Raw genomic sequence first — 21211 nt, 5'->3', positions numbered from 1 at the left:
AGTTTTCATAGATTTCAGACAAACTGAAATACTTTAGTGTTGAAAATTGACTTGAAAACTGTGAAAATGGACTTGAGAGGCTTAAAAAACGTTTTTGTAGTAAAAATTGACTTGTAGACAAAAAACTACTTTTTCTAGATTTTTTGACTACAAGTTCACACATTTAAACATTGAAAATTGACTTAGACACCAAAAAGTGACATCAAAAGCTTAAAATTTGCATTTGAAGTAAGCTTTCATAATTTCAATATTTTAGTCTTGAAAATAGTCTTAAATACAGGATATTGACATTAGATTCATAAACATTGACTTGAAGGCTAACTTTTGAAGTTTTTTTACTTTGCTTTTCATTTTCTTAGAACTCTGGACTATTTTTAGGGCTTTAAAACTGCTTTCAGCTGGGAAAACCGAGTTTAAAGACAATCTTTACCAAGTTTTTGACATAGTAGACTAGAAAAACGATTTTTACACTTTGCATAGGCTTAAAATGTCATTTCAAGCTTTATCACTATTAAATTGACCTAAAAAGCTTTAAAAATGTCTTTGAAGCTAGTTTTCAAAGTTTCCGGACAAATTGTAAGACTTCAGTCTTGAAAATTGACATAAAAATCAGTAAATTGACTTTGAAACAGTGAAAATTAACTTGACAAGCTTAAAAATTGTCTTAGTAACCAGTTTTCATAGATTTCAGACAAGCTGAAATACTTTAGTCTTGAAAACTTTGAAAATGAACTTGAAAGGCTTAAAAAACGTTTTTGTAGTAAAAATTGACTTGTAGACATAAAAAACTACTTTTTCTAGACTTTTTGACTACAGTTCACGCGTTTAAACATTGAAAATTGACTTGGACACCAAAAAGTGACTCTCAACCCTGAAAAGTGACATCAAAAGCTGAAAATTTGAATTTGAAGTAAGCTTTCATAATTTCAATATTTTAGTCTTGAAAATAGTCTTAAATACAGGATTGATGACATTAGATTCATAAACATTGACTTGAAGACTAACTTTTAAAGTTGTTTTACTTTGCTTTTCATTTTCTTAGAATTCTGGACTATTTTTAGGACTTTAAAACTGCTTTCAGCTTGGAAAACCGAGTTTCAAGACAATCTTTACCAAGTTTTTGACACAGTAGACTTGAAACACGATTTTTACACTTTCCATAGGCTTAAAATGTCATTTCAAGGTTTATCACTATTAAATTGACTTCAAAAGCTTAAAAAATGTCTTTGAAGCTAGTTTTCAAAGTTTCCGGACAAATTGTAAGACGTCAGTCTTGAAAATTGACATAGAAATCAGTAAATTGACTTTGAAACAGTGAAAATTAACTTGACAAGCTTAAAAATTGTCTTAGTAACCAGTTTTCATAGATTTCAGACAAGCTGAAATACTTTAGTCTTGAAAACTGTGAAAATGAACTTGAAAGGCTTAAAAAACGTTTTTGTAGTAAAAATTGACTTGTAGACATAAAAAACTTCTTTTTCTAGACTTTTTGACTACAGTTCACGCGTTTAAACATTGAAAATTGACTTGGACACCAAAAAGTGACTCTCAACCCTGAAAAGTGACATCAAAAGCTGAAAATTTGAATTTGAAGTAAGCTTTCATAATTTCAATATTTTAGTCTAGAAAATAGTCTTAAATACAGGATCGATGACATTAGATTCATAAACATTGACTTGAAGACTAACTTTTAAAGTTGTTTTACTTTGCTTTTCATTTTCTTAGAATTCTGGACTATTTTTAGGACTTTAAAACTGCTTTCAGCTTGGAAAACCGAGTTTCAAGACAATCTTTACCAAGTTTTTGACATAGTAGACTTGAAAAACGATTTTTACACTTTGCATAGGCTTAAAAATGTCATTTCAAGCTTTATCACTATTAAATTGACTTAAAAAGCTTAAAAAATGTCCTTGAAGCTAGTTTTCAAAGTTTCCGGACAAATTGTAAGACTTTAGTGTTGAAAATTGACATAGAAACCAGTAAATTGACTTTGAAACGGTGAAAATTAACTTGAGAAGCTTAAAAATGTCTTTGTAACCAGTTTTCATAGATTTCAGACAAACTGAAATACTTTAGTGTTGAAAATTGACTTGAAAACTGTGAAAATGGACTTGAGAGGCTTAAAAAACGTTTTTGTAGTAAAAATTGACTTGTAGACAAAAAACTACTTTTTCTAGATTTTTTGACTACAAGTTCACACATTTAAACATTGAAAATTGACTTAGACACCAAAAAGTGACATCAAAAGCTTAAAATTTGCATTTGAAGTAAGCTTTCATAATTTCAATATTTTAGTCTTGAAAATAGTCTTAAATACAGGATATTGACATTAGATTCATAAACATTGACTTGAAGGCTAACTTTTGAAGTTTTTTTACTTTGCTTTTCATTTTCTTAGAACTCTGGACTATTTTTAGGGCTTTAAAACTGCTTTCAGCTGGGAAAACCGAGTTTAAAGACAATCTTTACCAAGTTTTTGACATAGTAGACTAGAAAAACGATTTTTACACTTTGCATAGGCTTAAAATGTCATTTCAAGCTTTATCACTATTAAATTGACCTAAAAAGCTTTAAAAATGTCTTTGAAGCTAGTTTTCAAAGTTTCCGGACAAATTGTAAGACTTCAGTCTTGAAAATTGACATAAAAATCAGTAAATTGACTTTGAAACAGTGAAAATTAACTTGACAAGCTTAAAAATTGTCTTAGTAACCAGTTTTCATAGATTTCAGACAAGCTGAAATACTTTAGTCTTGAAAACTTTGAAAATGAACTTGAAAGGCTTAAAAAACGTTTTTGTAGTAAAAATTGACTTGTAGACATAAAAAACTACTTTTTCTAGACTTTTTGACTACAGTTCACGCGTTTAAACATTGAAAATTGACTTGGACACCAAAAAGTGACTCTCAACCCTGAAAAGTGACATCAAAAGCTGAAAATTTGAATTTGAAGTAAGCTTTCATAATTTCAATATTTTAGTCTTGAAAATAGTCTTAAATACAGGATTGATGACATTAGATTCATAAACATTGACTTGAAGACTAACTTTTAAAGTTGTTTTACTTTGCTTTTCATTTTCTTAGAATTCTGGACTATTTTTAGGACTTTAAAACTGCTTTCAGCTTGGAAAACCGAGTTTCAAGACAATCTTTACCAAGTTTTTGACACAGTAGACTTGAAACACGATTTTTACACTTTCCATAGGCTTAAAATGTCATTTCAAGGTTTATCACTATTAAATTGACTTCAAAAGCTTAAAAAATGTCTTTGAAGCTAGTTTTCAAAGTTTCCGGACAAATTGTAAGACGTCAGTCTTGAAAATTGACATAGAAATCAGTAAATTGACTTTGAAACAGTGAAAATTAACTTGACAAGCTTAAAAATTGTCTTAGTAACCAGTTTTCATAGATTTCAGACAAGCTGAAATACTTTAGTCTTGAAAACTGTGAAAATGAACTTGAAAGGCTTAAAAAACGTTTTTGTAGTAAAAATTGACTTGTAGACATAAAAAACTTCTTTTTCTAGACTTTTTGACTACAGTTCACGCGTTTAAACATTGAAAATTGACTTGGACACCAAAAAGTGACTCTCAACCCTGAAAAGTGACATCAAAAGCTGAAAATTTGAATTTGAAGTAAGCTTTCATAATTTCAATATTTTAGTCTAGAAAATAGTCTTAAATACAGGATCGATGACATTAGATTCATAAACATTGACTTGAAGACTAACTTTTAAAGTTGTTTTACTTTGCTTTTCATTTTCTTAGAATTCTGGACTATTTTTAGGACTTTAAAACTGCTTTCAGCTTGGAAAACCGAGTTTCAAGACAATCTTTACCAAGTTTTTGACATAGTAGACTTGAAAAACGATTTTTACACTTTGCATAGGCTTAAAAATGTCATTTCAAGCTTTATCACTATTAAATTGACTTAAAAAGCTTAAAAAATGTCCTTGAAGCTAGTTTTCAAAGTTTCCGGACAAATTGTAAGACTTTAGTCTTAAAAATTGACATAGAAATCAAGAAATTACCTTTAAAACTGTGAAAATAGTCTTGAGAGGCTTAAAAACGTTTTTGTAGTAAAAATGGACTTGTAGACATGAAAAACTACTTTTTCTAGAATTTTTGACTACAAGTTCACACATTTAAACATTGAAAATTGTTTATCACTATTAAATTGACTTCTACACTCATCGGTTCAAAAAATTGGAGCATTTCTAAGAAATTCGGATTGTTTCTAATGCTTTAAGACTGACAGGTCGAGTTTTAGAATTTTAATTCAAAATTTTACAAGAGATATAATATGTTTCTCCAAATTGAGCTGGATATTAGCAAAATTATTGATAATCTCCATTCAGCGTAGAAAATAGAGCGAGAAAATAAAAACCATTTTCCTGTATCTACGCCCTCTAAACAATTCTTACAAACATTATTCACATCACATAACGAGTATTCATTTCATATGTACTTGTTCCAAATTTAAACAGGAAGCGTTGTTCGGGAAAACGACATAATATGCATGTCAACTGATTTTTTGATGGACTACCGAATGGTAAATTATTGACACTTAAAACTGGTGGAACTGTCATAAAAAATAGTGAAAAACATTACCCGGCAATTTTATCGGCTAAATGCTGTATGGGAGCTTTAGAAGTTTGTGCCTCTTCGACTAGTTTAACTATTTGGGATAGTGTCGTGGATTCGCCGGTGTGCGTCGCTTCAAACAGCAACAAACCGTATTGATTGATAGAACCGCCGATCACAGTGCTACCGATTTTTTTCGGTACTGGCATGCTTTCTCCTGTTATCAAACTTTCGTCGCACATTGACTGACCCTGAAAAATATATAACAATGTTTTGTAGGGGTGTTGTGTATAAATAATTTCTACAAAATAACTTAAATTGTACTGCTGGCTCTCCCATAACGGGGTTGTAAGTTTAATTGACACCCAAAAAATATAAATGCTTGGGCATTTATCCCCATTTGCAGAGTTTACTTTTTTTATGTGATAATACAGATGAAAGAGAGTCTAAACCAACACTGTATATGAAATGACGGTTCAGATGTATTTATGTCTGTTTTAGAAGGTTTTTTGAATGAGGTGTCCTGTCCGTCCAGTCTCTTGGTACTGGATGGAGATTTACGGTCTCGATTCACATATTGTAGATATGACAAGAGTTCGTGCCGGCTCCCAGACCCAGATAGACAATTTTTTCAGTAATATTCCCCTACATAGAATTTCATCAGAAGTTTCTATCACCCATCTCTCTGATCATGATGCACAAAAGCTCACAGTTTCGGTCGATATAAGTAATAAATCCACTTACATTGAAAAAAGGTTTTTCTCTTCTATTAATATTCCTAACAATTCAGGAAGAGTTTACAAAATGAGCTTTGGCATGACGTAATGCTCGCTCAAGATGTAGAACTAGAAATATGATATGTTTTTTCAATAAAATTTGATCATTTTAACAACGTTTCCAATAAGCAAATGCAGACCAAGAAGGACTGAGGGATGGATCAATGCTGAAATTAAGGCATATGGCAGGTATGTTAAGGACCTTCATGTATGATTTTTCAGCCACTGATGACCCAAGAACAATAGCAAATTTGTTTTCCAAACACTTCAACTATACTACATAGTTGCACAATGCTGCTGAACTGAATTTCAATGCAGTGTCCTATTCTATACACCTATCTCCAGTGGATTGTAATGAAATCTTCAGTCTTATTATGTCCCTCCCCAACAAATTCTCATCTGGACTAGATGAGATCCCTATAATCATTTTGAAGCATATAGCAGGATTAATTTGTGAACCTGTTTCACACAAAATCATTGAAGTTTTGGCTACCGGAGTATTCCCGAGTAAACTTAAGAAATCAAAAGTGGTTCCAGTATACAAAAAGCAGGATCTTAAAAATTACCGACCAATATCTCTCTTATCGTCGGTATCTAAAATATTTGAAAAAGTGATATACAGGGTGGTCCAGTTTTAAATGTCAATAATTCACCATTCGATAGCCCATCAAAAAATGAGTTAACATACATTATGTCATTTTTCTGAAAAAGGCTTCCTAAGGAAAATACAGTTCTTCAAATTTCACTTTAAAAAATCGTTTTTTTTGTCTTACTCATTATGAATGACGTTTCCCAAAATTATCCAGAAGCGTAGATACAGGAAGATGGTTTTCATGTTTTTGTCTTATTTTCTAGGTCTTTAGATATTTTTCAAAAATTACAGTTTCTTTTAAATTTATTGTTCACGATGAAAAATTAATTATCTCTTATACAATTCTAATTCGAAACTTCGTTTACAAGATAATTCAGTTATTACGTTCAAAGACCCAAAACTAACCCAACCCAACTTAAAAATTGTCTTGGAAACGAAAAATTAACTTGAGAAGCCTAAAAAATTTAATTGAAGCCAGTTTTCATAGTTTTCAAATAAACTGAAATTCTTTAGTTTTGAAAATTGACTTAGAAAAGATAAAAAATTATTTCAGAAGCTTAAAAATAGTTTGTAACCAGTTTTAATACAAATCGAGAGACTTTAGTATTAAAAATTGATTTTTCTAGAATTTTTGAGTACAAATTCATACATTTAAACCTTAAAAATTGACTGGAACACCAAAAAGTGACTCTGAACTAATGTAAAGTGACATCAGAAGCTTAAAATTTGCATTTGAACTTTCATAATTTGTCTTGAAAACTAACTTTTCGTACCTTTTACTTTGCTTTTGATTTTCTTAGAATTCTGGACTATTTTTAGTGCTTCAAAACTGCTTTCAGCTTGGAAAATCGAAGTTATTGACATAGCAAACTTAAAAAAACAATTTTTACATTCTCCTTAGACTTAAAATATCATTCTAAGCTTTTTTACTATTAAATCGACTTCTACACACCTCAGTGATAAAAATTCAAGTATTTCTTAAAAATCTAGACTGTTTTTAGTGCTTTAAGATGCTTCAAGACTATCTTTTGACTTATCAGGCCTAAAAGCCAGTTTGGACACTTATAGTCTTGAAAATGTCATTTCAAGCTTAGCTTCTTTACTATTAAATTTCTACACTCATAGGTGCAATAAATTGTAGTATCTCTAAGAAATTCAGACTGTTTTTAGTGCTTTTTAAGAAAAATCGAGTTTAAGACTATTTCCAAAAGTCAAGTTTCTTCAGTAAAAAAAGTAAAAAAATTTGGTACCAAATGCTACGATATTAGTCTTGAGAAATAAAATAGTCCGAAATTTTAATTTACTTCTAGTCTTGTTTCAGAAAATTGAGTTGTACACCAATTAAAGTCCTGAAAATAGACTCACTTTAGTCCAAGTCAGTTCTAGCCTTTTAATCAACTTTTAGATTATTTTTAATAGCAAAAAATGAGTTTTACGTACAATACAATCTTTGTCTTGATTTCCGGACTGTTTTTAGTTCTTAAAATCCAGTTTCAGATACTGACAGTCTGAGAAAACGAATTATAAGGCTATTCCTAGTAGTTAATAGCAAATTTTTAGACTATTCAGTACAAATTTGGACTCTCACAAGTCTTGAATGTTCAGTTTTACACTATAAAACGATTTTTTAAATTGAAATTTGGTGGGCTGTATCTTAGGAAACGTTTTTCAGAAAAAATACATAATGCAAGTCAACTTATTTTTTAATTGGTTATCGAATGGTGAATTATTGACACTTAAAATTGGACCACCCTGTAAAAACTTATTTTTTGAAGCCCTATTCGTAGGAGAAAGGAAAGCACCAACTTTGGAATCACCCTGTATTGTGTCCAAAGTGACAACTATTCTGCTCTCTTTACTAAGCAAAACGCAACTCTTTAGTTGAAAGGATCATTTAGTTGTTGTTTTGTAAATCGAGATAAGGGAGATGACGCAACAGTCACTGAATAGAGAGTACAACAAGTTCTCTAAATTCGATCTTGTCATGAATCATGATGTTCCTTAAGCCTTATTTTGCGAATAATGCTTGCATGCCATTAGGGAACAACAAACACCAATATGTTGGAACAATGTTGGATAAACAATATACACCGAAATGATTATTGGCTTTTATGTTATTTGATACCGGCTTTCAGCTGTCACATGTCAATATTTCTCAACGTTTTACCAATACCATTAAGTAGAATTTCTGTTGAAAATCGGTTTTAACATTGTTAACATAACAATAAATAAGTCACTAACCTGGATAACTTTTCCGTCAACTGGTACTTTAGCACCTGGTACAACTTTCAAAATGTCGCCACGCTGAACCAAGTCAACTTTCACGTTACTTTCGGTAGCAACTTCGCCTTTGGGCCCCAAAGTAACTATCACAGCGTCGGTAGCTTTCAGTGACAACAATCGGCTTAAGGCCTCTGAAGTTTTGCCTTTGGCTATGTGCTCCAACCACCTACCTAATACAACAAATTTTCCATTTATAAAGATTTTAAAATCGATCAACATAAAATAATAAAAAATGAGAGAATACAAAATTTACTCACCTAAACTAATAAAAACCAGAAGCATAGGGGGCGTGTCAAAGAAAGTCTGAGGTGACGTTTTTTGTTGTAAAATCATGGCGGCCAGCACCACTAAAACCGAATAAGTGTAGGAGATCGACGTGGCCATGGCAATCAGGACGTCCATGTTAGTTGTACGGTGTTTTAGTGCTTTGTAAGCTTGGACGAAAAAATGACGTCCGCCCAGAAGTAAAACGGGGGTAGATAGGATGAACATTATTAAGTTTTCCAATGAGAGACCTGCAATAAGAAACCCTTATTATTGAGGTATTCTGAGCTACAATTGTATAATTAATGTAAATTAATTATATATCTCGATTCCGGATCTATTTTTAGCCTTTCATAAATTTGTATTAGTAGCAGAAATCGGTCTGTGGTAAAATCTTGCTAAAACGAACAAAATGAAAAGAGATAATAACAACTGAAAAATGCTGTTTAGTTGATTTTAAGTTCACAGTGATTGTGACAAACATTTTGAATTGTGGAAGATTGTTCAAAGACTAAGTAAAAAATTTAACTTTTTGACAAACGAAAAAATTGCAAGTGTAAAAACTTTCAAAAAAGTTCAGTTAACCTAACCTAACTATAAAGAAACCCCGAAAGTGAATTAACCCAAAATGTCTAGAATACTGTGTAAAATTTTCATAAGTCTTCCTCATTTATCTTGGAAGTTACAAGGCTTTAACAAATTTGACTTAAAAATAGTAAAATTGACCTAAACATTTGTCAGAAATTGAAAATTGACCTGAAAATTAAAAAATCGACTACAAAACTACAAATTAGGATCGAAAACATTATAATTGACATAAAAAATTTAAATTTGCAACCTTAATTGAACAATATCAGGCCAGGACTACAAAAAACACTATTTCCTACTAATATTAATTATATTACAATAAATCTTACAATATTAATTACTAAAAATTAAAAATGGAATAAAATAAACGCCTTAACAGATTATATAACATATTTATATATTATCGTTATTATTATTATATGAATTAATAAAATGTTTAAAAAAAAGTGAAACTGCACTACAGGCAATGTTAAAAGTGTTTTTTAAACTGAAAATTACAAATTTTCTTCTTTCTTTTATTGGTTTTATTTTATTTTAGTCCGAAAAGTCTTGTGTTGGGACGACTAGGTAAATGTTATTTTCAACTTTGTTGAAAATAGTGCAAAATTCCATTTTCCCAACAAACCTTTTTTGTGTGAGACAGAAGACCCAATAAACAAAGAAACAAAAGTAAAAAAACACCCCAGGGTGTCTTAAATTGTTACTACACACCCTGTATAGTTCAGTCAATGTTGTGCATTTTGCAGGTCACAGTTGTACCAACCAGACTGTAACACACATTTTGAGTGATTGAAGGTAGTCGTATCCCAGAAACTAAGCGAGATATAGACATTTACAAATTGACGCTACTTTTTTGGAAATATCTCAAAAACGAGCGTAATTTAACTAAGAAATTTGAAGAGGCTGAAAAAGACGTAACGAGTTTTGACGTATTTACCATGTGTCTTGTCACTACAAATTCACAACTGTCAAAATATTGTCAGAGCAGAACATAAAACCCACATCAATAATCTGAATCTTAAATATTGGTTTTACAGTTTTATGTTATGTGAACTTTGCAATTTGCACAAATACAACTTAAGTTAAGTGTCACTGTCACGTGTCAACTGTCAACATCGCCTTATAAAATGAGAAAACGTACTTCAGACTGGAGTGAAATTATGACAGTAGTACACTGAAAATATAAACAATTAATATAAACAACGAGAAAACTGGTGACTTTCCAGACTTTTGTTGGTAACAATCATCTCCAAATTAGAAGTATGTTTTTTTTTACATAAATTGTTAAAAGTTTGTGGGTTCTCCAAGACTTCAATCATTTTGCAATTTAGATCTAACAGTTGAAAGAGTTTTGTCAGGTGGGACGTCTGTGAATAAACTAACAACATCAAAATTTTTGCCAGCATATGATTGGAATTATTGTCATTTGATGTTGTTTTGCAAGAAAGTTGGAAGAGTTTTTTTATGTAAGAATCTGTCCCAATCAAATAATGGATTTAAAATGTTCAGTAAGTAATGAACTAAAAAGGTAGGCGAATTTATACTAATTAAAATAGGTCGTAATAACATATTGTTTTTATAAATTTTATAAACATTCATAAAAATGTGGTGTTTTGCTGTTATTGTGGCAAAATCTGTCGTTTTTTAATTAAAAATAGTGCAAAGTTTCTCACACAAACCTTTTTGGAGCGGTGAGACAAAAAAATTAGTAACTTGTCAAACAACTCAAGAACATATCTCTCTAAAATATGATTTTTCGAAATGCTTCAAGAATAAACATGCACTGGCGCAAGCATATCATATCCAAGGGAGATTACTTTGAAGGGGACAAATATTGATGAATAAATTAAAATATCATTGTCTGTTTTTTTTAATACTTTTTACGAGAAATTGTTAGTGTTGGTTTTGTAACGTTTTAGCGACCAAAAGCGAACTTCCTCGACCAAACCACTCAAACCATATTAAGAATAAACTTAACAACAGAAATTTCCTTGGCGTATGGTCTAAATCAGACGTCAAACTTAACTACCCCCATGAAAAGTGGCAGTGACGACATTAACTGTGACGTTATATTGAAATTGACTTATGTCTTAGATTAGTTCTTCGATATTTTGTGGTTGCCGCCTTGAGGGTTTTTTCCGATGATTTACAAAGCTTTGTATTTGTCTGACAGATTGAGGAAAAGTTGTTGGTATTGTGGTTTTTCTCTATAAAGGAATTATTAATAGTTATGGGTAAATTACAAATATTGTGTTTGTGGCTCACTGTACCATATTTTGTAGTGTTTTTTCAGATATCGGATAGGAAATTTAATGACGATTCCGAAAATGTGCTTAAAACAATCATTTTCTTACTTCAAGTGGGTTTTACAGGCGATTTTGTACTTGACTGTTCTTTAAATTGTGTTCCACAATTTCAACTGATTTGAAAATTAGTTGCATTAAACCAGTTTTTGCTAAATAACTTAATAATAACACAGAAAACTAAACACACTGGGATTATACCAGCTGGCTGTGGAAGAAATACCTTGAACAGACCCACTCAAGATCCTGAAATTCCTAAAGGAACTAAATCTTGAGGGGTTGCTATGAACAAGGAAACCTTGAGATAGCAGAAGAAGATACAATAGATCTAACCATTACCAGATTTTTTGGCCACCTTATATGCAATTTTTAGGATAGAATTGTTTGCTTTACACCGCTGAAAAGAGGAGCTCAAGACGGTTAATTTGAATGGTTCAACTCAACCTCCCCGAACTCCCAAAAATAACCGAGTTAGGGGGTATTTGACATTCTGGTATACTCATCATCAAAGAGCATTCGAGTGCCCAGAATAAAATTAGTAGTGGAATAGGAAATTAAGGATTGAGTTTGATTAATCAAAGTCAGACTACTTCTTGAAGTTATTTCAGTTCGTTCTCCAAGAAATACCCCACCCGAGAGTTTAATTTTGTTATTATGTTGGGACACGCTGACTTATTTTGTACAAATGTAATTCTCTACAAATTACAAAAATTTAGCAGCTGTTAGTAAATATTTTGTAAATAATAGCTATTTATGTAACCAGTTACGAAAATATCGATTTTGTGTAACGAATGAATGTTTGTAGGGCGAGCGCAGCGAGGTGCTACAATTTGAATGAGTTACACAATAAGACATTTTCGAAACGTGTTGCATACATAATTTTTTCTAATTTTGACCAAAAGGCGGTAAAAACCATCTTTTAAAGTGATTTAACACAAATATTCACTTTCATAGCACCTTGTATAAACTGTGACAACGACATGTTATGATGGATGTCGCCCATATGTTTCTACGGAAATACATAAAAACAGGGAGTGATGAAATAAACTTTTCATAACTAGTTTCATAAAGTGATACCTTTCGTAAAAGTGTCACTTTATATGTCAAAATTAGAAAAAAACGACTTTCTATTGACGTTTTACGTTGACAGATGACAGGGTTGACTACGACGTCACAAAAGTTACTGCCACGAAAGCTAAAAGCTGCTTTTTTTGACCAATCACAAACTACAAACAGAATTGCGATTTCTGCTGCACATGTTTGCTCATTCAGGTGTGTTCCTAAATTTTTCTTAGCCTTTGAATGAATTTTTAGCAAATAATATCATAAAACGTCCGCGAAAAATTATGTTTTTTAAATTTTTTGGAACACAACCGCTTATTGATTTTTGAAGTGAATGGCCAACAAGTTCATAAACTCAATCAAGTTATAATTTGTATCCGTTGCAAGTTTAATATTCAGCGTAATACATTATTAAAAAAACACTCACCAGGAACTACGCAACACATATCCTCGTGCGATGCTCCAGCCGACATAACTCCCATAAAGTACAGCATTGCTATCATGCTTGGCCCTCCAAAAGCCAGCGAATAGAGGAAACTGCGCTTCCATTTGCGAATCTCATCTTTTTGTTGCAGTCTTTTTTCGTCGGTCTCTCTCGTTCCCAGTTTAGCCTCAAAACCCAATCTAATCAAGAAACAGTTGGTTACTAATTATGGCTAAATTCAACTGAAGACATTTTGTTGACATAAAGAAGTTGGAATGGAAAAGCTTTTATTTTGAATTTTCTGGTATTCAACTAAATAACTGAATGAGCAAGTATGTTTACTTGGAAAAAACCGTTTTAAGCAGACATTTGTTCTTACAAAACAATATACAGTTACACGAATATCCAATTATCAATCTTTTTTGCAGAACGTTAAGTAAATCAAATACTTACTGATTAATGGCTTCAATAATCGTCCTAGGACCAGTAACTTCGGGATCGTACTTAAACTTGCCCTTCTGTACAGTCAGAGCCACTTGAGCACTGAGCACGCCCGGAATGCGGGCGATGTTGCTTTCAATTTTGTGCACGCAACTCGAGCAAGTCATTCCCGAAATTTCCAAATCTACTTCAGATAATCCAGCTCCCGATCGTTGCATCACAGAAGCGGGAAAACCCAGTTCAGTGATGGAGCTCGCGATGTCCGGAGGCGTTACCACACTGGGATCGAAGTGAACTTCTGCCCTTGCGGCTAACAAGCTTACCAGAATGTTGTGACAACCTAAAATTAGTTAATATCTGTAAACACTGGCGCCAAATTGCGTCTATTGTATAAATCACTAAATTGACATTTAATTAATGAATAAGAGATGAAAATGTGTAATTTCATACAAACTCAATAGGACTCATTATCTATTATTCAAGTTTGTTACGTACGAAATACAGTTTTCGTCCGTAACTTGTTTAGTTTGCACTTTTAATGTCCATAGGCCTAGTTACACTGGCAAGCCGATTCCGATCACTTAAGAGCTCCGTTTGCACTTTGTGCACATCGCCGACGCCTGGAAAAACATCATGAACGGACGTGTCAGACGAATCAACACCCTGCCGGACAACCAACCAATCTCAACACAACTGCTGCACCTCAACATCAGAAAGGCACCAGGATGGGACGAGATAGGAAACATTGCGCTCAGAAAACTTCCGAGGCGCAGGATAGCTGCCCTGTTGAATATTGTTAACGCAATACTTCGACTGAGGCAGGCACTTTCCTGCTGACTGGAAGAGGGCCAATGTTATCCTGTTCCCGAAACCACAAAAGGACACGCTGTTCCCCCAGAATTATCGGCCCATCAGCCTCCTGCCATTCTTGGGAAAAGTGGCAGAAATTATCATCCTCAGGAGGCTAGAGGAGCAAGAAGAGGACCTGCACGTCATCCCCGATGAGCAATTTGGATTCCGGAGGGCACTATCAATGGAACTCCAAATCCTGAGGATGACCAAGTACATCACGGAAGGGTTCGACAGGAAAGAAGGGGCAGGAGCCGTGCTGCTAGACGTCTCCAAGGCCTTGGACAGGGTTTGGCACAGAGGATTTCTAATCAAGATGCTGAATGTCGGCCTGGTAAAACTAATTAGATCTTTTCTTTCAGCTCGCCGCTTTCGAGTCAAAATCGACAACGTCCACTCGAGTTATAGGGATGCAAGAGTGTCCCAAGGTGCAGTACTGTTGCCAGTTCTCTATAATATTTATGTTTCAGATCCGCCTAGAACTCAGCGAACCAGCTTAGCACTATACGCGGATGACACTGCGATCATGGCCCGGAGCAGGAGCGGCCGACTCCTGACCCGGGATCTTCAAGAGGAGACCACAGCATGGGAGAAATAGTGCAACAAATGGAAGATCGACCTAAATGCGGAGAAAACGCAGGCCATAGTCTTCAAAAGAAGACCAAAGATGAGGATAGAAGGTAACGTCAGGTTAAAAGACATGGATGGAGTGGCGCAACGAGGCGACGTACCTTGGGGTCACGATGAACAAGAAACTCACGTGAGGAAGCCACATAGAATACGCCAGGCAGAAAGCCAGAGCGACCAGAGCAAAACTGTACCCCATGACAAGCAGGACATCAAAGCTGGCACTTTGGAACAAAGTGACGCTAATCAAGTCGGTTAGTCAACCGCACGCAAACAGCGGTGGACGCCCCATGGTACGTCAGAAACGTGGACATCCAGCGAGATATGAAGTTCACCACCGCAACGGAAAGGATCAAACAGAGCGCAGTGAAGATATTCCAAAAAGCGGAAAGCAGCGAAAATCAGTTATTGCAAGAAGCAGTGAACTACGACCCGGAGCTAGTAGCACCCCACAAACGGGTAATTATTAATAAGTTTTTCTTTCTGTTCCAGATAGACAATTCAGGACCAACCAGCCAAGAAGAGGACCACATTTCCCACCAGACTTTCCCCCCGGGTGGCGAGAAGTTTATTCTCAAAATCTGGGTAGAACCATTCCGCAGTTATCCCGGTGCTAACTGGGCTCTGGCTGTACTCCTGGCACTTTCTCCCGCTTTGCCTACGCAAAATGAGGAAAACCATCCCCCACTCACCAGACCCTAACTCCTCAAAACTTTAGCATGTAAAAATAGACGGACGAAAGCCGACTGTTTGGACATATTATAGTTTGCCACGACCACCAGAGATGGACGAGCAGACGAAGAAAGAACAAATCGAGGACAAGAAGAGCGCCAGAAGAGCCCCTCCGTCAGCGGGGGCATCCTTTTCCCTTAACAACTGTCAAATTTTGCTCCATAGAACTATAAATGCAATGTACAGTATGATTTATCTAAGCGATAGAACTATGTGGATTGGTAATTTTGCCTCACAGCTGCGTAATTTTTGACATATGACGTCAAAAACATATCAAAGTGTCTGTCACATCTGTTCAATTTAACTCTATGGAGCTATAAATCCAATTTGTAGTGCAATTTATCACAGAAATACAACTAATCTGCGTATTCCAATTATGTATATTAGAATATGAGTTTAAGAAACATATCAAGGTATCACTTACAGCCTTACAAATGACAAATTTGGGGCTTTATTGTGGTGTAACGACAAGGTAAAACTGTATTGAATGGAATATAGTTGCATGTTCACTTCTGAATGTTTTAATAGTTATAACAAGTGTCACCTGACTATAAGCCACGCTGTGAAGTGTCTTAACTGTCAAATTTAACGTCTTAAACTGTGACTTAAGGTCACAACTGCCGAATTCCAGCACAGAGTTACGAATAACAATTTGCGGCGTGATTCATCAAAGAGACGCGAAGAGTTTAGACATTTTACACTTACACGGCACTGTTTAATGAGTTTTTCACTGTCAGGTGACTATAAGCCATAACCAGGTCAAAGTACGTAAGTGAGCGTTTCGACGTTGCCAAAATGACTAAATTAAGTAAGTTAGTTTTGGCTTTGGCAAGGGTCGATTTGAATGTAATTTTCAAGCTTTTCCACGTGGAAAGATCGTTTTAGAGTCTTAAAAATTGAAATTTTTACGGTTTGTGAAAGTTTGAAGCGCCAAGATCACTTGTCCACAACTCCATTGCCTGAAAGCCCAAAGATTTCTATAAAAACCGTGAAATCAGACACTACAGTTGGTCAATTCTATGGGAATTATCTAAGGAATATATTCGTTATTCTTAAGAAAATTATGGATTATTATAAGAAATTATACAGAGTGATTTTTTAGCTCAGGGTCAAACTTAAAAGGATGAAAGGTGAGAAATTTTTACGTTTTACAATAGCCTTAATCGAGTCTTGCGGTCAATATCTCTAAACGTTTTCGCCAATTTGGTGATTGATCTTTTGTGAAAGAAGAGCGGGATTAGCAAGTTTACACTTAAAACTACCCAATTTAAGTAAAAAACATACACTGCGAGATACAGGGTGACCCAAAAAAAATTTGAAAAGAAAATCATATGTTTTATCATAAATCTTAGCATGTTTAGTCATTTTAATGGAAAATAATGATATTGGATAGAGAAGCACACTATTTGTTTAGTAATCCAATTCATATCTCTAGACGTTTTCGCCAGTTTGGCGATTAAGGGGCGTTTACAATATTGAATTTTTTTTTAAATGTGGTTATTTTTAATTCCCTTGTTTTAAATTTAACAATTTATTTCTTTAGATCTTTTTCGGATGAAATACGAGATTAGAAAAATTACACTTAAAACTAACCAATTTAAGTAAAAACTTATAAACTGCATTCATACAGAGTGAACCAAAAAAAAATCAAAATAAAATTTTATGTGCATGCATTTGTAGACGTGTGTTGAGTACCATAGCAACACGCTATTGTCAATAGTGACAATTTATTTCGACGCTTCGAATTTTTGGCATCGAATGACATTATTGATGTTATGATGGGGAATTGATGAATGGAGTAAGTGTATGTTCACGGATGAATGTCGGTTTAATTTGTATGAATCTGACGGGCGATTATTGGCATGGAGAGAAAGAAATGAACGATATATGGAAGAATGCATGGATGCTAGGGTTGCTTTTGGGGGAGGTGGAATTACAGTTTGGGGCGGGATTATGAGGAATGGAAGAACAGATTTAGTCATTTTGATTGAGAATAGTATGAATGCGCAGAGGTACAGGGATATGTGTATACGTGATATCGTTGTTCCCTTTTCTCGAAACTTTGGGAACGGTTTTATCTTAATTGACGACAATGCTCGTCCACATCGAGCCAGAATCGTACAAGAAATTTTGAGAGAGAACAACATCGAACGAATGGAGTGGCCTGCAAGGTCACCGGATCTGAACGTAATAGAGCACGTATGGAGTAGAATGAAATTGAGAATAAATGGCTCAGAGCATGAATTTCAAAATTTGAATGAGTTGGCACAAATGGTGAGGGTTGAATGGGAGGCAATTCCTCAAAATTTGATTGCAAAGTTGGTGGATAGCATGCCAAGAAGGGTTGCGGAGTTGCAACAAACTGCTGGGGGACCGACAAGGTATTAAGAACAAATGGGTTTGTAGCCCGCAAAGTCATCGGATATGAATGCTGTGGACTTGGTTTATTTTAAATTAAAAACCATTATTTTCGATTAAATTTACCGAATAAAGATACATGTTTTATCTGTATGGTAAAACATTTGATTTATCTTTTGTATGATTTTTTAATCCACTCTGTTAATAAAGGTTCGCGGTTTATAAATGTTCACCTAAAATGGGTGAATTGAAATGTAATTTTGCTAATCTTGTTTTAAATTCAATAATTTCGAATTTAAAACAAGAGAATTAAAAAGAACCATTTTTTTAATATCGTAAACGCCCCTTAATCGCCAAACTGGCGAAAACGTCTAGAGATATGAATTGGATTACTAAACAAATAGTGTGCTTCTCTATCCAGTATCATTATTTTCCATTAAAATTACTAAACATGCTAAGATTTATGATAAAACATATGATTTTCTTTTCAATTTTTTTTTTGGGTCACCCTGTGTCTCGCAGTGTATGTTTTTTACTTAAATTGGGTAGTTTTAAGTGTAAACTTGCTAATCCCGCTCTTCTTCCACAAAAGATCTAAAGAAATTGTTTAATTTTAAATAAGAGAATCAAAAGTAACCACATTTTAAAAATTTTGCAATAAATTTTGTAAACGGCCTTTAATCGCCAAACTGGCAAAAACGTTTAGAGATATTGACCGCAAGACTCGATTAAGGCTATTGTAAAACGTAAAAAAAATTTTTGCGAGAAATGGTTATACCGAATTTTTCATTTTTTGACTACACCTCAGTCACACCTTGTATACTTGGATCCGTGGCACCTTTCAAAAAGATCATTTAGGTCAAAAGAAAGAGGAAGAAAATACCTTTTAATCCTCAAAAAAATTATTAGAATCAAGTAAATCAATTTGAAGAAGCAGCTGCTCAAAATAGAGCAAAAATTTTGCTGTCCCATTCTTTTTGACGAACAGTTTATTTAAATAACTAGAGTACTTTGTAGTAACAAATGTCAATTTTCTGTCAGTATGATCAGAGTATGTTGATATAATTTTCGAAATAATTGGATTGGTAATGCTGGTGCAATTGTATTTATAAATCCAATTTATATTTTATGGTGTCATATCAAACCGATTGTGTACCAAAAGACAATTAACAGAAGGAAACAGTTCAACAGAACAAAAAGAACAGGGAACAGAACATCTTTAGTTCGTGGTTGTGAAGCATGTATTCTTGCAGAAGGAGGACATTTTGACAGTTGAAGGACAAGTAGCTTTTAACTTCCCCATTTAAGTCTTTAAAAAATCCTGAAACTTCCTCTAGTTCTTTAAATAAGTGACCACCATGCTGTCATGTAATATGTACCATTATCGGTAATTTTAGAGCTCTCGTGGTATTACTCCCGATAATTTAACGTTTTCGAGAAGAAAATTGCCTTGGGCCATCCATGTACATACCTTTAATTTTCATTACGTGTTTCTCAATAGCGGCAACGCATGAACTGCACGTCATCCCCTTTATATGAATGTGACATTTCTCCAGGTTTTGGTTGTCCCGAGACGTACCTACACCACTCGCGCTACCATTGGCCACAGGCGACACTTCTAAACAATTACAACAAAACCACCCTCTAATACTTCCAAACATTTCCAATTCACACCTTTTTTAACCTCCCTCCCGTTGACGCTCTTTACATAAGCATCGAATCCCATATCTTCGATTTGGCTAGCAATTTCTTTTGGCCTAAGTTCGTCAGGCAGATAACGTACAAAGGCCTCGCGATTTTCCAAGTTAACTTTGATTGACACCACCCCAGGTGAAGTGGATAGCATTCCTAAGATAACCAGCACTCTAAAATCCCATGCACTAACTGAAGAGTAAAAATCACCTTCAATGGTTTGAACGCAACTTTGGCAGGTCATTCCATCAATATGAACCAGACATTCATCCGGTTCACCTTTGTGGTCTAGCAAGGGTAGTGACGCCTCAAAACCCATATCGTCGATCCAGTCGCAGATTTCTTGAGGATTGGTCGTGGCGGGATTGTAAGTTACAAGAGCAGACTTGTCGGGAAGATTTACTGTGATGTTGAACACTCCAGGCTTCTGGCCAATTAAGCCTTGGATATTGTTGACGCACGACTGGCAGGTCATGCCCATGATGTTGATTTTTGCCGTTTCCGTACCCAAGGACGACTTCTTGTAATCCCCTGTAGAGGATGGATCCGAGATTGGTTCATTATCCTCGTGGGTTTGATTGATTAACAGTGGTTCAAACCCCAGGGATTCCGAAGTGTTTCTGAAAAATACACACAGAGTGAGAACAGAGGTTAGGAATAGTAAAAGACTTACAAATCATCGTCTACATCAACTAATAAAGGCACCCTATCCATTATGCTACCGCCGCTTTACTAGATTAAGGTAGCAGCAGACTTAAACGCTTACCACTCGGAAAAAAAATGAATAGCCGTCGAACACGTTACAAAACATAATATAGATAAGCAGCTGATAACTGATGCAATTACAATGAAGTTGTTCTTCACGATTTACAAATAGAAATTATTTTTATCATCCGTCTAATCCGACTGATATAATACCACTCAACTACCTGAAGCTTAGTCGTAAAACGGAACCAATAAAAATCGTATTGATTGTACTATTATTTTTAAAATCCATGAAGAACAATAAATGAACGAATTTGTAATTTAAATTCAATACAAAACAATTGAAGGCCTAGTCCTAAATGTTTACTGTACGTATATAAAAAAAACTCATAAATATACAAAGTCTCCTTGGTGTTTATAGGAAAAATCAAATTAAATAGCCAAACAATACCCAAACAACACAATGGCAAACAATTTGAGATATTTTCAAAAACAGTGTAGAGAAGTAAGTAACTAGCTGAACGGATATGAAATCGCAGACCAATCACAGCTAATCCTAGCCGTGAGATATGATATAATCCAGTTAAGGTAATCCCGAAAAATTATTGTCATTACTCAAAATAATGATTTCATTTAGATGACAAATCACGATATGTTTTTTAAAATAAAATAACAAAATGTGTACAAAAAATCCAAAATCAAGGTCCGGTTTAGTCCTGGCTGTATCAGCCTGTACAGGGTGATTCAACAAAGACAAAAAGAGTAAGTAGACTAGTAGCTGTAGTGGAAGTAAGTAATCAATTTCCTTAACCAATGTAAACGCACTGGAAATATTATTAAGTAAATACTGAATTACACTGTACAAAAGTGAGGAGGATCAGAAATTATATTGTTTATAATGTTCTCACATTTACTGGGTGAATAATAATGCAGAT

General features: G+C 34.2%; 1 protein-coding gene across 6 annotated transcripts in view; it reads right to left on the bottom strand.

The window, feature by feature from the left end:
• The window catches only part of ATP7 (copper-transporting ATPase 1), a 65190-nt gene that overhangs the window by 28220 nt on the left and 15759 nt on the right, over window positions 1–21211 (bottom strand). For 5 of the 6 annotated variants that reach the window (XM_081975077.1, XM_081975073.1, XM_081975072.1 and 2 more), the window contains 8 exons: window positions 19782–20191; window positions 19554–19727; window positions 19351–19497; window positions 13326–13653; window positions 12876–13072; window positions 8489–8746; window positions 8190–8401; window positions 4608–4831 (listed from right to left, as the gene is read on the bottom strand). In XM_081975077.1, coding sequence (XP_081831203.1) covers window positions 4608–4831; window positions 8190–8401; window positions 8489–8746; window positions 12876–13072; window positions 13326–13653; window positions 19351–19497; window positions 19554–19727; window positions 19782–20191 — 1950 coding nt within the window. Of the gene's footprint in view, window positions 1–4607; window positions 4832–8189; window positions 8402–8488; window positions 8747–12875; window positions 13073–13325; window positions 13654–19350; window positions 19498–19553; window positions 19728–19781; window positions 20192–20244; window positions 20489–21211 lie in introns of those variants that run through there. The other variant, XM_081975075.1, reaches the window with a different exon arrangement.

This window comes from Ips typographus, linkage group LG3 (assembly GCF_016097725.1).
Source record: "Ips typographus isolate SLU linkage group LG3, UJ_Ityp_2.0, whole genome shotgun sequence".
Classification (NCBI taxonomy): Eukaryota; Metazoa; Arthropoda; class Insecta; order Coleoptera; family Curculionidae; genus Ips; species Ips typographus.
The sequence above is the reverse complement of the archived record's forward strand: the minus strand, read 5'-3'. Positions and strand labels throughout refer to the sequence as shown.